Source organism: Rhea pennata, chromosome 3 (assembly GCF_028389875.1).
Source record: "Rhea pennata isolate bPtePen1 chromosome 3, bPtePen1.pri, whole genome shotgun sequence".
NCBI lineage: Eukaryota > Metazoa > Chordata > Aves > Rheiformes > Rheidae > Rhea > Rhea pennata.
This window is the reverse complement of record NC_084665.1, coordinates 37,729,932-37,746,939: the sequence shown is the minus strand read 5'-3', so window position 1 is coordinate 37,746,939 and position 17,008 is coordinate 37,729,932. Positions and strand designations below refer to the sequence as shown.

The 17,008-nt window shown below is 39.4% G+C and overlaps 1 protein-coding gene across 4 annotated transcripts in view; it reads left to right on the top strand.

The window, feature by feature from the left end:
* The window catches only part of CDC42EP3 (CDC42 effector protein 3), a 41,773-nt gene extending 26,116 nt beyond the window's left edge, over positions 1 to 15,657 (top strand). For all 4 annotated transcript variants that reach the window (XM_062572057.1, XM_062572055.1, XM_062572056.1 and 1 more), the window contains one exon: positions 13,542 to 15,657. In XM_062572057.1, coding sequence (XP_062428041.1) covers positions 13,838 to 14,605 — 768 coding nt within the window. In that variant the 5' untranslated portion in view covers positions 13,542 to 13,837 and the 3' untranslated portion in view covers positions 14,606 to 15,657. The remainder of the gene's footprint in view (positions 1 to 13,541) is intronic.
* The last annotated feature ends 1,351 nt before the right edge of the window (positions 15,658 to 17,008 follow it).

Sequence of the window (17,008 nt, the reverse complement as noted above, 5' to 3'; positions counted from 1 at the left end):
AACAAAAGAATAATAATCACAAGTGTGGTATAATTTAAGAAGCACAGGACTTTGGTAATAGTTGAACTGTTTCTATCATGGATCTATGGAGCTGTTGGTGAATAATTTAACAGTTTCCTCCAGTACAGATCAGAGCCTAAAGTATGCTGCCCCACTGCCTCTGTAGCCAAAAGGAAAGTATTTGTGGCAGATTCAGGTAGTAGCCAAGTACAGAGGAGAAGGAAGCTTTGTAACATCACCCTCCTTCTTGAAGTTACTTTGAAAGACAGACCTGGCAAAAGACATGCACAGTATTTTGATGATACTTCTGTTCCTCCTCATGACTCTGTGGAATGGTCCCTACTGTGTTCATAAATTTCTTCCTGGCAGTACTGAAGCAGCGCTACTGAGATGTTGATGCCCCTCTCCGATGCATGTTCCCTCTTCTTGAGCTTCTTCAGCAAGCTGTCTGTGTGAACCATCTGCTCTTTTGTAATTGAGGGAGCAGTACGGACTTCTGGAACGAAGAAGAGTGTGCTACATTGCGCCTTAAATTAATGTGATCCTGTTGCATTGTTACTGTATTATATGGAAGATATTTTGCCTGGAAATGGTTTCAGTTTGCACTCAGGGCAAAGAAAGTGACCTCAACTTCTACTGAAAATGATTTGTCCACACTGAAGAGATCAGGACTATCTGAAGATTTACTTTTATAGCTTAGATTGACCATCTTTACCATTAGTTTTGTTTTCTGAGGGCTTTTTTTCTGCAGTGTTTGAACAGATTTTTGTCAGTGCTGGTGGTGGATGTCCTGCGCCCTACAATGTGTCACACTTTCTTACATTTCTGATGGGGAGTAGACAATTAACTCCTTTCCCACAAATTGAATTTTGACTCCTAATTCTGACTTTCTAATGGCAAGGGCTTTTTAATAACAATTAAAAATATGCCTTTAAATAGCCTTCAGTAAGGGCAAAAGTTCATCTTTCCTCCTTTTTACAGGATTAAGTAACTAAACATGTAAATAAACTTTACTTGAATGCCTAAATACTTAAACTTTACTGTGTAAAGTAAGTTTGAGAACTACGTTGTGGGTCTACATACCACTGCCTTCCATGCCAGGTATATGGATTGGTACATGGATTACTTGCAGCATGTGGTAACAGCTCCTGTTTGCATCAGGAGAGTGGTGCACTGTGCCCAAAGGGATTGCTGCACCTTGTTTCTGTGTTTTGTAGTTGTATAAATAAGGCATATGATGACCAAGCAGAGTTATAGCAGTCAAGCAGCAAGTGTCGAAATGCACTGCGAGGCCTTGCTATGTATGCTGCGTTACAGAATTAGCTTGTCTCAACTCTGAGGTAGTAAGTGCACCCTAGAAAAAGTGTAAGCTTAATGTATTCAACTGCTATTCAGACCTAAAATAACTTGTCTTGATTGCTTCTCCTACCTCTCCCCACAATACTTTACATCATGTGGAGTTTGATATTTGTAGGATTCTGATATTTGCGAAATATTTGCGGAGGCTGATACTTGTCTGATACTTGTAATAGGCAAGCTGAAGCATTACTAAAAAGCCATATTGTTGTGTAATTCAAATGGGATTTGCCTGTCAAAAAGCTGTTAAAGGTCTTTTCAGCATCCTGGAAGTGGAGTGCCATTGCTGATATATCTGAAGTTTGAGCGATGTTTTTGGCCATGGATTGCATCTGTAATGCTCAACTTGAGGCTTTTTCTCCCCTTTGATATCCCATCTCTGAAGTGACATACGGAACACAGTGACTGGTGCTGGGAAGTATGTTTAGCAACTGGCATTTGTGAAGGGGAATGAAAGGCAGCAGCAAATGCAGGACCCCGCTTCTGCAGGAGGAGAGAGGAAGGGAGGAGAGTCAATTCATCCCTATTTGACCTAGGAGGGCTGCAGAGAGGTGCAGCTACATATTGTCTTCTGTGTTACCTAAAGTCTAGCCTTGTTTCTCTAGAAATATCTGGTTAATTTTTGGTTTTTCATTAATGTGTGTTTGGGAACAAATTAAATGTGACCAAGGTCCCAAGGATCTGACATCTGTTTTTCACTGAAGAGCTCTTTATGCGACTCCAATTTGCATCATTAAATGCATGCTTCACTTTCATGCCGCTCAACAGGATTGTGAGTTGACAGGAAACGCTTCTTGCAGTGCTGTGTGCGTGTTTATATTCATTTACAGCCTTTCTGGGGAGGTGGTGGTTGTCTTCTAGCAGTCTGTTTGCTGTGATCCTTCCAAAAGGGCCATGCAGCTTGTATTTCCTTAGAGACTAACCAAGGATTTACCATGCTTTAAGGTGTGCGAGAGGTATGAATCCTCCGGCTTTTTTAGATAGGAGAACTCATTGTAAAAAGCTGTAATTTGCTGCTTTCAACAAAGGCAAGTCGCTGTTTTGCTGAGTGTGGCATTACAACGCTGCATTTGTCCCTGTCAGTTTATGCCAGCCTTTAAATAGGATACTGTGCAATGAGTTTGTTTTCTGGTAGCCTGTAATCCTCTCAGGCTCGCTAACATTAACGAGCAGCAGCATTACTGTGGCTGGTTTTCTTTTGATCATGCACAGCCCTGGTCAGGAAATGGGTGAGGAGCATGAGTCATGATTACATTACCCTAATGTGACTGCCTACTAGAAGTTTTCTTTTTGCCGCCAATACTCATTCCCTGGACGTTACTTCTAAAAACAAAATGTGCATTTTGGAACACTTTGAAATATTGACCTTTAAACACAGGGATTTATGTTCTCTTGCAGTCTCAAAGCCAAATCCTGAGCAGGAGCCCCTGCAGAGTGCAGAGAGAACAAGAAACGTGTGCAAAATGCTTTTCCAGAAAGCTGGAAAGGGCAGGACTTGACTTGCAGTACATTAGGTCTGCTTGAGTTCATTGGATGCAGCATATTTCCCTGGCCTATTTAATTTTTCTATCATACTGCCTGCACGTGCAAGCTAGGAGTCCAGTCCTCTCTATACACAGATGTTGTCGTCTTGTATGCTATTTGGCATAAGCTGTATTGTAGATCTGTACTTCTCTTCTGAAATGCGACTGCAGTAAGGGGAAAATGGTGCTAAGTACTGGCTGAGGTAAAACCCTGAGTACAGAGAAAAGGTAGCTTCAGTGGGATCTGAGATAGTATTTCAGACAGTTTAAATATTTGGCTATTAGAGTTTGAAAGAAGCTGCTAATCACTAAACTGGTTTTAGTACTTAACTGTCATTGTGCCACTCTGAATATTCAGACAGCACACCTCTGCAGCGCTTCCAAACATAGAAGATACAAGTGCTGAGCATATTCCTTACAAATTAGACTGATCAACTCTGCCTGGTTTTAAGAGCCATATGTGAAATAGAACTGTTTGCTTACAGAATGCAGGCACTGCGATGGTATTTGATATGTTCCAAGGAAGAAGTGGAAAAGGGAAAAAAAAAATTAGTTCAGTAGAGGCAATTTGAGTTAATAGAACTGAGCTTCTGTCGCAAAAAGGTGCCAGGAGGAAGTGGCGAGCGCTGAGCTGCTGCTGAGCTGCTGTCCAGCACGCTGCGTTCCCGTGGGCCAGAGGCGAGGCCCAGGTGCCGCTGACGTGCTGCAGAGCGGAGACGGAATATGACGTGTCTTCCAGGCGTCACTTGTTCCTCCAGATTCTTCCCTCTGATCGGATGCGATCCTCACGCAGTGGAGCTATTTTGTTAGGGGTATGGGGTAAACTCACTGTGAAGATGTAACTTCGATTTGATTCCTTTGTACTTCATATCAAGGCGATAAAACAGAAACAACTACTTTAATTGTATTAACAGCACACATAGACTTATACATAAATAACCAATTTTTAAAAGTCTTTTCTACCCCATGATTTCATCCTTATTCTTTAACAGCATGAGTTGGGCCAAAAAAGAAATTCAGTGAAGAGTTTATCTGTTGCAGGCTTTCCTGCCTTCCAGCTACCTCGACCCCATGCTCTTTGATCTCATCTTGATGACCAGTCAGCTCTTGGAATGAAGCAGAACAACTGCAGCAGAGCAGGGGATTCATCCTTTCCTATGTAACAAATCAAATAAGTCTTATGCAAATTCATTTTTTTTCTGTAGCTTTATACCTCTACTTTACTGTTAGCATTTGCACATAGAGGGCTCTCTGGCCTTCAAGTTTAGTTTGAACCATTTTATCAGGCATTTCAAGATGGTAAATACTTATTTGAAGTGAAGCACTTTGAGAATTGAATAATAGCAGCATTGGTGGTTACAATATGTCTGTGTCACTTGTGTGTTTCAAGGAGAAGATAAAAAATATTTAACTTAGAGATGAAGGGTATTTGAGAATTGGAGGAGGGTAGAGATGGGGGTGTGAAATCTTGCAAGATGCTTTTATTTCAGATTATCTTTTATCAGAAGCTACCAATTAAGGAAAAGTTAAACTAAGGATCTTAATAAACTTTTAACTATAGCTGGAAAAACTTCATTTTGACATGATAGTAGCCTTTAGAACCCTTAGGCAGAAGCTGATGGAGTTACCAAGCCAGTTTTGAATCAGAAGCAAATGAAATGTGGGTGTAATTCCATGGACATTTTATCTTGCAGAAGAGTTGGTTTAAGAACTGCCCATCCCTCTGCCAGAACTCCTTGCTCTCTAAGCGCAGTGTTTCACAAGACAGCTGAGCTGTTCAAATGACTTGTTGCAGCCAAAAGGAGCAGCCCCACTCTTAGCTATGTGACTCTGCACCCCTCTCCTAGTTAGTTCTCGTCCAGTTTAGTGAGTTCAGCTGGCTTATAAGGGGTCAAAGGTGGCAACATAGTAGGGAGGGAGGGAAGAAGAGAAAGCCCTTCTGGTAGCAGCAGTTAGGTAGGCTTTAACTCTCCCTTGAAACTTTACCTCCAGTCCACACTGCAACAATTTGGAAGCTTTTACTGTAAACAGAGTCAGAGGGAGAGTTGCTGCCATGCCCAGCTTGCAGCGTGGTTTGCAGGTGTGCTGGCACGCAGAGGGTACAGGGAATGGCAGTGAGGAGCCAGGAGCACCAGGCTCCTGGGTGGGAACCCCGCCATCTGGGGTGGGAACTCTTAAACCAGCTTTAAGAGAGCCTGGTAGAGGAGCTACGTAAACCCTGTGTCTCAAAAGAAGAAGCCATCTATGCTAAGCTGCTCAGAATTGCAAAGGGTGTGGATTCATAATCCACTTAACCACCTATCTGTGCTGGCTGACATCAAAAGGGGCAGTGCTGCCTGCCTCAGTCCACAGGTTTCCAAATTCTTCTGTATGCCAGTACCAGCACTTAAGCAGACAAGTCTTGAGTTGCATCAGGGTGCTGCTCTGGCTGAAACTAATCCTTTCTCCTCCTAGGTGAGGTTTCAGCCAGAGCAGTTACCCAATCCTTTAGGTAGCACATGGACTTGGGTTGTAGTTTTTTTTAGTCTAGTTTCACAGGGGTTTTCATTGGCCCAAGAGAACTGATGGGCAAGTTTTTAAGCCTCTCTGACATGTGGCTCATGTGTTTATAGTCCCCAGCTGTTTGCTTCTCTGGTCTGATGGCTTTTTAGGAGGAAGTGTGTGCCTGTGCTTCAGTGCACAATCTGGCTGGCTTAGCGTGACCTCACCTTCACGGGCTGTGTGCATTAAGGTGCTAAGCTTTGCACTGACGTGGTGGAAGCATTCATACCTCTGCCTGCATCTGCGTTGTCTTGCACTCACCCATTTTTTTTTTTTAAGCCAATGATAGAACTGAACTATGAGGTATTATATCCGTGTGTATGAATGAACAAGCCAACAAAGCTAAGAAGAAGGCAATAAGAGGGGCCTGTGTCTGATCATGGAGTTGAACTGAATGCAGTGAATTCATTAAGTGCTTATCTCTAGGGAAGAAAAAAAAAGGGGGAGGGGTATTTTTCTAGAAAAGATGCTAACTTCTCAAAGCTGAAAACAAGCTGTGACCAAAACCTATTGAAAGGTGGGGGAAAAAAATGCCTAATGAAAAACTAGGCAATTAAGATATTCCAATTAACAGTCAAAAGCACAACTGTAAAAAATGACTCTATAAGGCATTTGACTTGATACTGGCTGACAGCCAAATTTTTAAAACATTACTCCTTTGCAGCATCAACAAGGCACACATTAAACAGATTAAGAATCTCAAAGAAAACGTCAGAGGGAAGTCAGCATCAAAGAGGGGTGAATTTCAGTGAAATAATGCAGGGATCTTTTTGTCAGCCCAGTGCTGCATAGTATTTTGATGAGCAACCTGCATGTAAGTGTGATATTACTGCAGTACGAATTTTCAGGTGATGGAGACTGCTGAGGTAGTCTGTTGAGGAAGAGGATGGAGAAATCTCAAATATTTGACAGACTGATAGTGCAAACACGTTCAAAGAAAATGTTTCTTCTTTGTGAGGTATAGCCCTGCATTTTGTTATAAAGAAGGTAAACCATACTCATGTACTGAATAATGGTAGCTTGGAAAGCCATGGTGTTTTCTATGGAAAAGCATCTTACTGGACAAAACAGTGTAATATGAACACTACCACTGGCAGTGTTCTTGATGCGATGGGTATATTGTGTGGCCCCATCCTAGAGAGAGAGATGGGAACGACCATTCTGGACCAATGAGTGGCTGTGCTAATAAATTTCTAATTTTGCCAATATGACTTATTCTACTTGGTGAACTCCTTTATATTTCACCTAACAAGCACTCTTAAAGGGTTTGTGATATAACACTGTGAGCAAGCCCTGTAAGTACAGGAGAATTCTTACTGTGAGATGGTGGGGGAAAAAGCATTGAAACAGTCTTCTTCATAAACAAGGTAGCAAAGATGGGAAGAAAGAAGTGATTTTTATATTTGTATATGCTGTTCAGGAGAACAATATCAGAATGTTGCCACTAGTTCTAATCTGCTCTGAAAAGGATGTTGGAAAATTGGAGAGCAAAGAAGAGAGAGCGAGAGAGATATTTGAAGGTTTAAAACCAGCCTATCTTCTGAACTGAGGAATCTTTTCTGTTCAGACTGGTCAAAAAAAGAAGCCTGAGAAATGATGTGGTTAATATTCAAGTACTTTGATAGCGATGAAGGTTACTGGGTTATAAAGGGCATTTTTAATCTCACAGACAGACATGGAAAAAAAAATGAACTGGAGGTTGGTACCAGTTACTCAAATTTGACAGTCATACCTTCAGCAGCCCATTCCAGCTGTGCTGGTGCACCAGTTTGCAGGGCACAGTGAACTGTCAAAATAGTTGTTTCAAATCAGATTAGTTTTCCATTATTTCTTCTTCCTGGAGGCTAAAATAAAAGCTCCTAAATGTGTGAAATGCCTCACTCATTTGAATTAAATGTGTAAGTAGTTTAATGTTGTAATGTTGAAGGTGTTATCTGGTTAACATGGTTTACTCTGCTTTGATCCATTTGAAAGGACAGGGGGAAGGAAAGGTTGCAAGATTTAAAGCAGTCAGTAACTAAATCATTTTGGCAACTTGAGTTTTTCTCATCCATAAACTTAAGATTTATGAGGGAAAAAGAGGAAGATGTTGGAGAAATGGAAGATACCTGGAGGAAAAACCACTAAATACAGCCTGACCCTATCTATGCTCACATTTAATGACAATTAACACTTCTTCAGAGGGACTGTTCGTAGCTGATGGGTTTTATTTATTTATTTATTTATTTATGTGGGGAAAAGTGTTCTTTAGCATGAGAAATGAAAATGTGCCTTAAAAAATTTCTCATATGCTTGGAAGGGAAAGTGAAAGGGAAATATGCCTGATAATGGATCAGTTCTTTTGTTTGTTTTTCTCTCCCCAGCTAGTGTTCTTAAAGCTGAAGTCTTCTAAGCCTTCCTTGTCATTCATTAATACGCTTGTATTACGGAGCATATTCATGTTCCTTTCTTCTCCTGATTCCTTACCCATGAGCAGTCGTTCTCAAGAATTCAAACTACCTCGAGTAGCAGCTTGAAGTATTTAATCACCATCAGTCTGGAAAGATGGATCAAATGGAATTTTGCAGGGCTATCTTCCATCTCTGTTGTTATGCAATATTTTCATGAATTATTTGAATGTATGCCCTTACATCTGAAGAGAATGCTAAATTCATACACAGCACAGCGAGTGCCAAGGCTTCTTGAAGTGGCAGGAGTCAAGAACAAGATGCAGAATAACTGGCTAGACGGCAGTTCTTCTGAAAAACAGTTGGGTTTTTTAGCAGACCACAAAGTAAACATAAGCCAGCACAATGCTGTGCTGCCAGGAGAAAAATGCAGATACACTGTTAAGTTGAAATCTCTGCTTGAGTACTATGTCTGCTTTTGGGCACACTTAAAGAAAGATGTGAGCCAAGAAGAGAGAGACCAGAAAAGGGGACTGGGGGAAGGGATCTATGTTCGAGAAAGAATGACCTGTATTGAAAGACTGAAGTATCTGGGTTGTTTAGTCTAGAGAAAAGAAGGGTGAAAGCAGATGCAAAATGTATAAAAGCAAAGAATAAACTGCATTCATTAGGGCGCAAATTGGAGTAAGGGAGAATTTGGCTATGTTTTCCCTGATGACTAGCCTATGTGGAGTAGATTAACCTGGATGGTCTGCACTTGTAGGGGATTTTAAAAGGATGGTGGACAGACTTCTGCCAGAACTAGCAGAAGGCCTTTGCAGGAAGAGGGAGCAATGAATGAACTGCATCTTGGGGTCCCCTTTCAGCCTGTTTCTATAGCTCTGAAAAATACTGTGTTTTTTTTTCTCTCCCTTCATTTTCTATATATGTAAGGGACAATGGGGTAAAAAGATTAGATCTAGCAAGCTAGGTTGAGTGCAGTTTGAGAAAATCAGTTGAACTTGGGTGTGAATTAGCCTGATTATTTTATGAAGTAGTTAAATCTGTAGCTTTAATCAGAAAGGTGCAAATTCTTTGGAGGAGGGGGAAACAAAGGGGCAGAGGATTTTAATTCAATCAAGAAGACTTAATTTAATACAGGTTAATTAAAAGGCTGGGCCTTTTATAAACAAGGTAAGTTTAGCTGAACAAGTTGGAAAGAGAAGTATTGCCACCTGATTTGGTTAAAACTACTCGGAGGATGGTGGTCATATAAGTAGAGGCTCACTGGTGACCTAGTTGAGAAGAGGATGGACCCGTGGCTTCTCATTTCAGGAGCTGCCAGCTGATAGGGACATCAACTCCATAGGAGCGTGAGAGGTAAGCTTGATGGCACAGACTCTGTTGCTTATCTTGTATCTGAAGACTTAGATATACTGAGAGTTTGTCTTATCTTAGCCCTTGGTCTGAAAAGAATAAGCCATAGTTTGCACTGGTGTTGTTTCAGACGTAGTATGAATATCAGTTTTGACAGAGACATTCTTAACTGTTACGGCTGGTGAAAGCTACTGGCATCTAAAAAACAAAATGAGCCCCCAAAACCTAACTTCTCTATGCTTGCAGACGTTTCATCGGTAAAAAAGTTGTATAAGCTTATTGAGTAGTCTGCTTCTGCCTTTTAGTGGGTATTCTCTTCTGCTTTGGGTGCCTAAGTGGTATATAAACTTGGTCATCTTCTAGTGACCTGCTGTACAAGGTAATTCACTGTTTTTGTTTTGTTTTTTTTGTTTTTGTTTTTTTTATGATGCTTTGGGAAGGTTTTCTGTAAAGTTTCAGCGTCTTTAGCCAATGACATCTAAGCTGAACCATAGCAAGAGATTGTCCTGTAGAAAGCCCGTAGGCTTCCCAGAGTGCGCAATTTGCTTCTGCTTTCTGCTCTATTGGAAATGGCATTTTATTCCTTTCATATGTTTGCCTAAGACACTGATTAATCTAAGCCTTTTGGGAGTTGTACACAATTACAGTTTTGCACCCTGACCTTTACTTGTCTCTGGCCTTGTAAGCTTAGCTGTTGAGATACTTGCTGTCTGTCTTTTTAAAACTGACTGGAATAAACTGAGGCACCCACTGAAAATTTGGAGCTGCGTGGAAGGGAGTGGCTGCTAAGTGGACAGAAGTTCACAAGTCAGATTGAAAAGTGCCTCTAAAAATATTAGTCTAGGTTACCAAGCAGAACGTTTATATAAAGAGTGTGAAGTGATAGGAATAAAAATGAGCAAAAGTTACAGGCAAACTAAATCCTTAAACTTCACTATGCTCAAGTTTCTCTAGATTGGCATCTACTCAGATCTTGTTAGGAGACGGTTATCTCGCAAACTGGAAGGAAAATCTTTCAAATCAGTTTTCTCTTAAATGGAGGTCTTCCATTGCAGGTTGGCAGTGTCAGACTGTGGATTTTTTGGCTGTGCATTTGATTTTTCTAATGATTTCTCATTCAGCTTTTCAGTGCATTCTCTTAGTTATAGAACTGAGTTGAATATGGTCAAAACAGAGATTCCTTCAATGGTAAGATCAGAAAAAGGTCTGATTTTCAGACTAAGTGAACACTACTGTGGAGCACGGTATCAAGATTGGAGGGTAATCTCTTAACCAGGGTGTTTTGGTCATTCATCACGTATTACTGAATGCAGGCAGTGTGTAAGGATATTGTGAGAACTTCTGGACTAATTTTAGGGGAGATTTGGAGGAGTCATATGGGAGATATGGTGTTACTAGGCCTTGTTTCATTTACCAAAGTCTTTTTTTTTTTTAATTACTTTATATATTGGCATAGGTTTGTCCTCATTTAATTATCAATTAAAGGTAATAACAGTATTTTAGAATAAGTTAGTATTTCCAGATCAATACTACATTTCAGCTGTTCAGAATGGTTTAAAATTTGTACTCCTTTGGGTAATAGTTGCCAAAGAGGACAGGTATGCAGAAATGAAGTATAGTTGCTCTGAAGTCTATGTTATGCTGTGCATTAAAAGTCTGCCTGTTGAAGAGGGAATCCTTATCTTTTACTTACAAGGTGTAATTTGGGAATTTTGGAATGATTAATGAAATCCTTAGCTGAGCAAGCAATGCTTGCAGTACACATAACTTTGAATGTTCTCCCTTTGAGATGTAAAGCCTTTTCTGAACTGGCCAAGCAGAAGGCAAGGCCTGCTCTTGCACAACTGCAGTGCTTGCTATATAGGGCAGGAAGGGATTGTATAGGGCAGCAGTCTCCTGCAGCAGTTTCAGAGGTAGTGTGGTTTTACACTGCCCCTTACTGGGGCTCTCTCATAGTGCAAGACCTGAAGGAGCTCTGGATGCCCCGAAGCTTGTTGTTCTATTTTTTTTTCTTTTTTTTTTCCCCCTCAATCAATGAGTTTAATAAAATACAGTCCTCTTCTGTGTGTCAAAATGTGTTATTTGTAACGAAAGTAGATTGACAGTTAATGTTAATATTTCTTGATGTTCAGATGTGTTTCATTGTGTACCTTGTGTTTCTTTGAAATCTCCTTGTGCAGCTTGGTGATAATGGCCTTTGTAGATCGAAACTGGTGGGACCCATGGAAGTTTGAATGAACTAGGATTTGTCTTTTATTTTTAAACTAGTAGCCAATAGGCTTGCCTTCGGACCACACTGGCACTGCATTTGCCATTCATTCCACAGATCAAAAAATCTGAAAGAATGAAGAATTAGAACCAGAGGGAATTCTGTCTTTTATTCCTGGGAAATGAGATGGAGCTGAATTCACTAGATAAACATAAAACGACCTCACCATTCAGCTTTGTTCACTAAGAATAGAATTCTCTTTAGAATTGAGAACATTTTGTTTAGCTAAATGGGTTACAAGGTTAAAATGATAAGCTGTGGAAGGGGGGGGAGGAGGAAGTTAAAACAATGCAGTGAATTTTTCAGTTTTGAATCTGAAAGGTAACTAAACTGACTAGTTAGTTTTATTCCCATGATCTGTGGCACAAGTAGAGGTTTCACTCGGAACCTCCCTCAGTATCTCACAGTACTAAGATGGAGTTGAGTCAATGCGGTTTTGGTATGTAATGCAAATCTCCTAGTATTCTGTTGATCCTAATGAATTAGCATTTTGTTATGAAGGAGCAATCTTTGACGCGCTTTTAACTGATTAATGCAAGTGATTTTATCATCAAAATGGAGCTTGAAAGTATAAATGCCTTCATAATTTATAGAACATTGAGCTTATTTTGTATGACAGCTCTCATCTGTTTATATCTGCTGTACTTTTTGCTGGTGTGTTTAGGGGAGGGATTTTCAATGGTATTTGAAGTTCAGTAGATATCTTGTGGGAATCAAAAAAGAATACTAACCTGGCTGGATTCCCAGCTCTCCTTGTGATGCACAATTAAGCACCCTGCTGTAGGAACTGATTGCTCAGTAAGGTTAATAGATTTGTGAAAATGCCTAAGTGCCCTTTACAATCTGGCTGTATGTCCATTCTGTACAAATTTTTGAAACCGGTGATCCTTTTTGGGCTTAACTCAGTGAAGGAATAGCTCTGCTAGGGAATTTGTTAAAAGGTAGCAGGAGCAGCAGTTTGTTATTCCTTTATTTATTCCACATAGTAGTCCTTTTTGTTCAGACACTACAAGCTTTTTTTTATGTGGTCAGGATGGAAGAAGGCAGAGGGTGAGGGATTTGGTGGTGAATATTCTGGTAAGAAGGAATGACCACTAAGCCTTCAGCAGAAACACAGTCACATTGTGGTGCTCTGTGGGTTGAGTGAGGGAAAGTACAAAGATGTCCAGAAGAAAAATGCATTTATTCTGGCATTACTCAAGGGTCAAGAATTGGTGCTATAAGAAATACACCAATAACTCATTAATAAAAAAGTGTTTTACATAAGCTTTTGGCTCAACAAAACAGTCTACAGGACTGACAGTCTATCAGTATTTTCAGAAAATAAATTTTGACAGGGAGACTGTTGGTTTGAAAATACCGTTTCATTTGGTTGCACAGACCAACTTTGAGTCACCATGGCCTCATGACCTAACAGGTATTTGTGAGCTACAGTGTGTAATCATTGCTATGAAGAATTCCCATTGTCTAAAGATGATAGCCATGAGAACCAGTCTCTTCTAAATTTTTGGACTTTCCTAACTAATTTTAGAGATATGGATCAGCAGAACTTTAAGTGCCTAAAATCATCCTTTTAAATGGATGCATTTTTCAGAAGCATCATTGTTGTCAGCTTATGAGAGTCCCAGCACTAACTGGGGGTATTTGAATTTCTCCTCCAATCCAAAGTGGTCTTCTCCATTTCAAAAAGCTTTGCCTTTGTGACTCTATGAAGCCTTCTGGGTCTATCCAAAGCTTAATGTGGTTGAGCCCTCATGTTATAAATGTGTGTCTGCATGTGCTCGTGAAGGCTAGCATTTGGAATGCCAGAATAATAAGAGGAAAGATTTAGATAGTGATATTTATCAAATAAACTGTGCTCAGCAACCGTGTCTAAGAAACTCTGACTTCAAAAAAAAAGAAAAAAAAAAAAACTATGAAGTCAGGGAAAGGTTAGCTAGCCCTTGTTAATCTATACCCTTTTATCCTGCCTAATGAAGGGAAGCAACATTATAAAGCTAATCTGCAGGTTAGAAATGTCAGTACTTTTTATTTTTCTTTTTGTAAAAACAAGACTGAATGAACCATGAAAAATAAGTTAATGGTAACCTGGTTTTGTATCCCATACAGGTTTTTCTCAGATTCTGGATGCAGTAGGACACTTGGCTGCTAACTGACTTGGAACTTGTGCTCCACCTTAGAAAGATCTGCAGTGAGAGAATTTCACCTTCACGTACCTGAAAGTCTTCTGTCTCAGAAGAAAGGGACTTCATGTATGAGAGTTGTCCAACACTAAAATTCTTCTGAGAACCTGAGAATAACTAACTTGGTAGGAGGCTTTTTGTTTGTTTGTTTTTTTTTTTGGGGGGGGGGGAGGATTTTTTAAAAAAAGTCAATCTGCAAACCTCTCAGAATCTACAAACAAGATGCCAGCCAAGACACCCATCTACTTGAAAGCTGCTAACAATAAGAAAGGGAAGAAATTCAAACTGAGGGATATCTTGTCTCCTGATATGATCAGTCCACCACTTGGAGATTTTCGTCATACCATACACATTGGAAAAGAAGGGCAACATGATGTTTTTGGGGACATCTCTTTTTTGCAGGGAAACTATGAACTGTTACCTGGAAATGAAGGAGAAACTAGAGTTAGCCAGTCTGGTGGCCACAGTGAATTCCTAAGGGCAAACAGCACTTCTGAATCCATGTTTACAGAAACTCCGTCACCAGTGCTCAAAAATGCCATTTCCCTTCCTGCCATTGGGGGTTCTCAAGCCCTTATGTTGCCCTTATTGTCACCAGTGACATTTAGTTCAAAGCAAGAATCCATCAGGCCATCTAGAAATCCTAGGCTTAGCTGTGAGCCAGTAATAGAAGAAAAATTGCAGGAGAAAAGTAAAGAGTTGGAAGATGGAGAAATATACAAAGATGACATATGGGAGCAAAATGGTTCTTCATCGCATTTCACCAATGGTAGAGACAGTCACTCATCCAGCCTTTCTGAACGGTGCACTGATTGGCAAACAGTTGATATATTTGATGACAGTCGACTTTCATGTGAACTAACCAAGACGGAGACAAAGTCAGAAGAATCCCTTTCAGATCTTGCAGGCTCTCTTCTTTCTTTACAACTTGACTTGGGACCTTCACTTTTAGATGAGGTCCTCAATGTAATGGACAAAAATAAATCTTAGAACTGGTACTTCTTGCTTCTTTATAAGTCATTCATGTAAAACAAAAAAAAAATACAACTCAAGAGTAGAGACACTTAAAAACCAGCTGTATTTGCAGTTGTTTGACGGGTTTTCTAAAAATGTTCTAAACTATTTTTTTATCTATTGTTTTTCATGATTTTTATTACAGCAAATTCTCATAGCAGAAGGATAAATTTTAATGACAGTTTTCAGCAAATATAAAATGTTTTAAGTACCAGTATTAACAATCAGAAACTTAAGAAATACAGTTTGAGGATGATACTGATTGTGACGTTTGGTTAGTTCACTTCTACGAGCTTCAGAATATTTGAGAGTCTGTAAGGGTCAGTAAGGAGACTGATATTAATTCTTCACCTTTATAAATTATTGCAACATCACTTTACATGTAGGCTTCTTTCTAGAACCTTATGTTTTGGAATTTGATAGCGTTTTAATTCATTTTTCATAGTACTATTTCTGTTACACCTTCACTGTAACTGTTTCCTCTGTTTTCTACTGCTCTGTGTTCAGATGTGAACAATTTGAAGGCTCTTTCTGCTTGAACGTGTGGTCCAGAGTCTCAGCTGCTTTAAATGAGCATGCACAAATTTAAACAAATTGAGGCTTTGGGCTTGATACTGTATATGAAATCATATGTTGTAAACAGATAACATGCAAGATATTATGGTTAAATTATTTTAAAAGTTGAAATATATTTTTTGTGTGCATCTTGACTTTTTACTGCGGAGCCTACACATACAGTATCTCATCAAAATAGTTGCTTGACAATATTGGTGCTCTTCTGAAAGTTGTATAACTGTGTGTTTGAAAAGAAATATGTATTGATACTCCTAGCTTTTCTTCATTTATTGCCACACATGCTTAAACTTGCAACCGAATATTTTAATTTTTGAAGAAGGCACTGGTTACTCACAATGCTTGATGCGTGCTACAACAGCCAACGTTTTGGGAATTATGGATCATTTAATACAGTACCTACATGGATTGCATAGATACTTTGTGCAATACAATAAAAAAAACCCTTAAATTGCTATGTCTTTGTGATTCAGTACATAGCCTCATCAAAATCCTGATTTTTTTTTCTGCTATAATGAGACAGACTGCAGTAGAGTTGCAAAAATATGAGACAGAAGGGCGGATCAGTTCCACTATCTTAATTCAGTTAGTTTTACTTCTCCCATGCAGTTTACTTCCTGAGGTAGTAAGGATATGCTCCAAGCAGATAGGATCCTCTGGGACATGTGCTGATTTTCTTAAGTAACAGGAGACAAAAGGGTGATATTTTGGTCCCGGTGAAGTTGATACAAATTCCTGCAGCTTTTGATGAAGTCTTTAGGAAAATCCTGACACAGTTTGTAACAGTTCTTCATTAGAAAACCACATTATGTCTGTATCTTCTTATCAGAACATGTAAGTCATGGATGACTTGGAATATTTTTTTTCTCTCTATTCTCAATAATTTCTAGTCAGTGCCAACTAACTTCGTGTCTGAAGCAATTTGGAAGCAATTCTGCCCATCACAATTGCTACCCCTTTTTTTTCCAGTCAAGCAGTTATATTATTAATGAGACATGTGGATACTGTCTCCCATGTTATTCCTGTAAATGAGGAGCTGAGATGTAGATGGCCAAGAGCTATGTTTATTTTTAAGATAATGCTTAATTGTCTTTAACTTCATGTTTTCTGTGTATAAGCTTAGATCAAATTTCCAGTGAATTCATGCTGCAAGAATGTGGCTCTGTGACTGTAGTGCTTTTAGTATTTTAGAAAATAGGTTCAGGCTCTCCCTGGCCAAATATTTCTTGCAGAATCTAAGCATTTAAAACCCAGTGAGAATTTAGGTGCCAAAACTTTCAGGGGAAAAATCTGTCAGTCATTGGCATAGGGGAAGTTTAGGTGAAATAGGGAATTAGACATTTTCTGTGCAGACCAGCCCAAAATAGCATAATGATTAGAACATCAGAAGTATTTGCTAAATGAAAAGTCAATATCTTGCAGGACAGTAAGTGTTTTCTAAAAAGTAGAATCTGCAGTCAGATTATTTTTGCTTTTTTCACCTTTTATAATTTCCTGTCTTACTTCTGTAAAATGGGTCACTATTTCAGGAGGTTTTGGTCTATATTATTTTTTGTGAGTCCTCTTCTGAAACTTGTAAATCTGCTATTCTTTGTATATGAATAGTCTGAATTAAAATAATAGCCATCACCACAGGCAAAAAGAACCATAATGATGTGCAGGAGAACCCTGGCAAAGTAAATTGCATCTTTCTTAAAGATCGTTTTCCTCAGAAGCTGGACCCTAGAATTGTGCAGATTTGTTAAGTCTTGTATGTACAGACTTTGACCACACCAACTCAAAACATACCCAGCTACAGTTTTGACA